Source organism: Egretta garzetta, unplaced genomic scaffold (genome assembly GCF_000687185.1).
Source record: "Egretta garzetta isolate BGI_Z169 unplaced genomic scaffold, ASM68718v1 scaffold187, whole genome shotgun sequence".
NCBI lineage: Eukaryota > Metazoa > Chordata > Aves > Pelecaniformes > Ardeidae > Egretta > Egretta garzetta.
This window is the reverse complement of record NW_009260342.1, coordinates 529,024-534,542: the sequence shown is the minus strand read 5'-3', so window position 1 is coordinate 534,542 and position 5,519 is coordinate 529,024. Positions and strand designations below refer to the sequence as shown.

Sequence of the window (5,519 nt, the reverse complement as noted above, 5' to 3'; positions counted from 1 at the left end):
AAGAAGCAGTAAGCGGCCAGCTCTAGAGCACAGAAATAAAACTACTTTACTGGTATGAAATCAGCCCCGAGAGTTGTGAGAAATGAGTTATTTCATTGTTCCTTGTCTACGTCTTGCACGCCGAGGACCTACTAAGCAAGGAACAATGACAAAATAATGACAAAACAAAAGGAATCCAAGTGGTGTTTGTTAGAAGAGATGGGGTTACACAACCTTAGAGAGCACCAGTCAGCCAAAAAGAGCCTTCTGAGATAAACAGCAACTTTTCAAAAGAAGGCAGCAGACGCATTCCTGTAGACATAGAGCATTATGAGATAAGTGCAATGAATACTACTCGTTTTTCCATAATACCTATCAGGACTAATTGCCAGCAACAGCTCAGCTTAGCTAGAGGAATGTTTCAAGTCATATTTCAATCTGCTTTAAAGATTGTGCAATGCTAGAAACTGGTATATAAACATTTAAGATGTCAAGTAAGCGGCTTTGAGGTTTGGATTTTAAACCATTCACTCTTGAGTCCTAGCCCAAAAGAACTTTCACAGAGAACAGAGCATAACATCAGGGAACTAAAGCCAAGGCTGGTTTTGATATACATAATACTACTTTATTCCATTGTTTCAACTTTCTTACAGGTTTAAAAAAATGTACAGGGGTTCAGAACCACCTCAAAAGAACAAAGAATACATAATTAAGGGAGCTCTAGAGTCAAATCACAAGTCTGCAAGCGTGGTTAGCTTCCATTACAAAAAGTAATAGGCACGATCTTTACATATGCATTTTGGTGGAAGAAGGAATAATAGTGCAGTGTTAAAAGGCACCAATAATCAATAATTGGGCCTTCTTAAAAAGCCAATAACCATCTAAGAAAATTACATTTGGTTCAAAATAATAATTTAAATATTTTATTGATTGGCATGCATCTGAACCCCTGGCAATTTATTACACAAACCTAACGTGCGCCCTTGCAAAATAAAAAAGATTTCATCAGTGGACCTGAAAATCAGTTCAATACAAAAGGAAATACTGAAGGTCTTTGCCTGTATTTAATACTAAGCTGTCTTGTTCTCCCCCTCCAAGAACACTTGTCTAACAAACAGGTAGTATTTCTCTTAAAGCAAGTGTAATTTTATAATCCTGTAGCATTGACCTATTCCATGTGCTATGAAAACATTAGGCACAGACCACAATTTACGTTTTCTCTAAAAAAAATACAGTATGTGCAAGCTAGGTTTACACAACGGCTTGACAGCTACAACAGTAAGCTATTTAGACTTCCCAAAGAAAAGGGTTAGTTAAGTTTTAATTTTCTAAGCAGTGATGCACACTGCTGTGTGCGATTATCATATTTGCATTAGGATTATCTGTGTAGCCAATAAAGGAAAAGCTTTAGTACACCCTAAAGGACACTACATCAATACTGTGTACTAATTTAACAGGATCAAGAGAATGAAAGATTGAAAAAGCCATTGTACATGGGCAGCTGCAGTTACTCAGCCAGTCGGGAAGGGCTATTGCTTTCTCCAGGAAGAATGGTTTGAAACTCAGTTTACCTCGTAGGTGCCCTCAAACTAAACCACTTGGACGCGATGCAATTTAGGGATGCACAGCATGGAAAAAAAGGGGGAATGAGAGGGAGAGCTTCTGTGGAAGTTGTATCAAAATGTGCCACTTTATCCAAAAGCGTCATGCCCCGTGTAGGTTTTATGCATTGCGGATTGTTTGTACAACTGAAAATTGTACAAGATGTGAGCAGAGATAGAGCTGACTATTAATCTGCAATATCTACTATAGTCCTCAGGTATATAATTTACGGATAGCCACTTACTGTGTTGTTGATTGTTTCCTCTTAAATATATTTAAATTCGGAAGGCTACAGTGTATTCTGACACAAAGATAGTAAGACAACTTTTCTACAAGGGGGAAAATATAAGGTAGTAACTAGCTTATTTATTTTATGAGGAACTTCCTCTGATGTGGTAGTTATTTCACGCCCTTTGGAAGATTTTTAGTTCTGACCTTCTTCATCGTCTCTGTCAAATTGCTCTCCTCACAATTTCACAAGAGCTATATTCAAGTTCAGTGACCCCTCTTACAGCAGCCTTTTCCTTTTCTGCAAGCACTTTTAAACTCACCCTAACATCATAGCAAACTATTCAAGTAAACATTTCGCTTCTGGCAAGTTTCCAGATACAGCAAATACTATCAAAACTCCGCGTTTGGTTACATGCACCAGTTTTCTTTAAATGGAGCAGGAATTAGCCCGTTTTCTTGGTTTAGGGTCCCGTACATCCCTGTCTTTTAAACACATACAAGATGAACATATTGTCTCCGACAGTCTCCGCAGTCCCAGCCTGAAAACGCTGTTGGAGAGGCTATATATCACACAGTTGCAGAAACTATTGCTTATAGCAAGCCATGTCGTTAAGAAGGAAAGTGCTGGGTTTTCCAACACCCTAGAGCTCTCCAGCAGAAAGTATATGATATAAGGGAGCCACAGCACGTAGAACACACTGGTTATCCGAAACAAAACCATGGCATAGCGGCGATCAGGGCTGTGCCCAGTCTCCCCAGCAGCATCCACTTCGTGGCTAGGAAATCGAGCTCTCCGATCGTTTATCTCTTTGGTGTGCTGCCGGCAAATTTTAAAAATGTGGAAATATGTGAAACATATGACAAAGGCAGCAGGAGCATATAGTAAGCACACGATAAAGCCAGTAAAATAGGCATTAGTTAGCCAGGAGGTAGCACACCATTCAAAAATATCTCCATGGTAACCAGGTTTTCCCCAACCAAAAAAGGAAGGCAAGAAGATCAGACAAGAGTATATCCAGATCAAAATGATGCAGATTCTCAAGCGACAAGGTGTGACCAGTTGATTATAGGAGAGAGGCTTTGTTATAGCGAGATAGCGATCCACACTGATGCAAGCAAGACATGCCATAGACACGCTTTTGAGCACAGAGATGATATATCCAAAAACTTGACAGGTCAAGGACTCGTGGACACCTGTCGAGTAGTGGAGCAGTGACAAAGTAGGAACCAAGCAGCTAACTCCAACAAAAAGATCAGCATAGGCCATGGTCTGAATAAAATAGCTGGTGGTATAATGATGCAGAAGTGGAGCACAGTGAAAAACAAATATCACAGTTAAGTTACCCGCAATAATTAAAAATGTTAGCAAGACAATAACAACTGTCTCAAGGATACAGATGTCAACTGCATTGTAGTGACCAAATCCAAGAGGGCAGGAGAGATGCTCAGATATGTTCATAACACTACTGCTCATATTCAGAGTCCTCCATTCAATCCATCGGGACTGGTTCATGTTTTGTGATTAGGGAACACTGCAATCTGAGCCTTAGTGAGCAGATGACCTGCTTAGCAGCAGTTAAACTCTGCTTCAGCGTCTCACGATTTCTCTTTGTAGACACTGCCAGTGCTTACATTTGAGAGGATTACAGTCCCATAGTCCCATAGCTGTTGATGCCTCCTCAGCATCAGTGCATCACCTCTGGCACACCTTAGCTTTAAGGAAAGACAGACAGACAGTGGGGGAGTTTGATTGAGATGCCTTTTAGGGACTTGACATTTTTAAAAAGACTTCTTCCAAGGTAGGCATCCAGAACCTGAGGTGCTCCAAGACATTAGTGTGTGGAAACCTTAGCTTTAGTTTTAGGTCAATTTGGGTCATAGCAATTAAGATGAAAAGAAAAGCAGGAGAAGAGACAAAAGGGTGATCCTTCAAAAAAAAAAAAAAAAAAAAAAAGCCAGAAAGAGAAAGGCCACTGATCAGCTCCTCCAGTGCTCTCGACCAATCTTTAGCAAACACAAGGCACTTCAAAAACAAACAGGTACTGTGAAATAAGGAAATAATAACTGAAAAGACACATTCGTTTCCCAGGGAAGGAGGGGGGGAAATCTCTGGCTGCTTATTTTCCTGAGAAAGTCATTTACTTTGGAACATAATGGGGTGAGGAAGGGAAGGAGGAACCTCAGTACAGCTCAGGTTTCCTGGACCAGCAGTTACTGGAGATAATCTTTTTCATGTCTCAATTTAAATCACAAACTGACTGACGAGGAAAGGAAAAAGTTCACCATCTAACGCTGTCTTTTTTGGCTCCATTCAGGAGATTGTATTCCGTCTTATCCATGCTATTTATTGGAAATGTAAGGAAAACACTTTTGTCAAGGTTAATTCCAATAGACTCACCACTGTTTGGGTATGAATAATGAATTTTATTTGGAGGGAGTCGGGTGGGGGACAAGGCAGATTTGTCCTCTGACTCCCAAGAAAGAAAACATACATCTCACATACAATGAGGAAGACCTATTCATTTAAAAATGAAAATAATTTAAGAATAGAATTTGGAGACTTATGTCAATATTCACAATTCCTTCAAACAGTTATAGTCCATTACAATTATTAATGCCAGAAGCATAATTCAAGGTTCCCACAGACAAAATAAATCCTCCTGAATTTAATTTCAGCAATGGTAATTTAAAATAATCATCTTTGGAAACTCTGCCATATCTGCTACAGTGGCTCAGCACCCAGGAGTTCATAGGTATATCCATGACATTGCTCACCTCTGTAGCTACACCTGAATCATTTCACAAACCCCCATACAACGAGAACAGAAACTTCCATCTGCATTCTGCTGTGAAGCTAATGAAATGCTGATTTGACTAGAAAAGCTGCCATTGTTTACTACTCCATTATTCTGTTATCCAGCTTCATCTTCTATGTAGTTTTAGGGTTTCTATATTTATTAGATGATCAGCATAATAAATAGTTGCTTTAAAAAAATTTTCCTCTAATTGCAGGACATTACCTTGTTCATTTTATTCGGAGTTATGGAGAAAGCAAACGTTAAAAGAAAGCATCTTCTGTGTTCAGTTTTAAGTAAATGCTTGATTAGTTCAGGAATCATTAGGCAGGTAATTAATTGTACAGAATTGAAAGGCCCTTAAAATGTTAAAATCATCTTTAATCCTCGAGTTCCTGAGACTAGAAGACTGGCAGTGAGAATTAATGAATCCACATAAAATGATCTCCAAGGTCATTCAGATATTACGCTGGCATTTTCTTTAAGTCTCTTTAAAAGTACCAGAATCTCTCTGATGTTTCTGATAGTCCTTGCTGTGTCTTCAGGAGGAATTTCAGATACTAGAAAAGAAAAATTCTCAATTCTGTTGCAGCAGTTTGAGAGAAAGCATTCTTTTTGGAGTTAATTTCCTGTCGTGCATCACCACGCTGTACAGAAAGTCCTTTTGATTTTGTAACATCCCAGAATATTTCCGGCTATTCATTCCTTTCATCTATAAGCAACTGAGCACGTATAAAATTACTACTTTCTCTAATTCCTTGTTAAAGCAATATAGCAATCTTTCTCACCTACACGCATCCTTATCAGCCGCTATGATGAACTGCTTGACAGGGAAGTCCTAGTTACTGTGGTGCGGCTAGCGCTTCTGTCGCTATTTCTCTCCTTCCCCCTTGAAATTATTGCTTGCACCTG

General features: G+C 39.2%; 2 protein-coding genes across 2 annotated transcripts in view; both read right to left on the bottom strand.

The window, feature by feature from the left end:
* The window catches only part of RABGAP1L (RAB GTPase activating protein 1 like), a 224,685-nt gene that overhangs the window by 155,319 nt on the left and 63,847 nt on the right, over positions 1-5,519 (bottom strand). The gene's annotated exons all lie outside the window — the stretch shown is intronic.
* GPR52 (G protein-coupled receptor 52) lies at positions 2,240-3,325 on the bottom strand. Its single transcript, XM_009642675.1, has one exon. The coding sequence runs from the start codon at positions 3,323-3,325 to the stop codon at positions 2,240-2,242; it is 1,086 nt and encodes a 361-aa protein (XP_009640970.1).

Excerpts from the sequence above, each read along its gene's own strand:
- GPR52 (XM_009642675.1), bottom strand. The coding sequence starts at position 3,325 with ATGAACCAGTCCCGATGGATTGAATGGAGGACTCTGAATATGAGCAGT.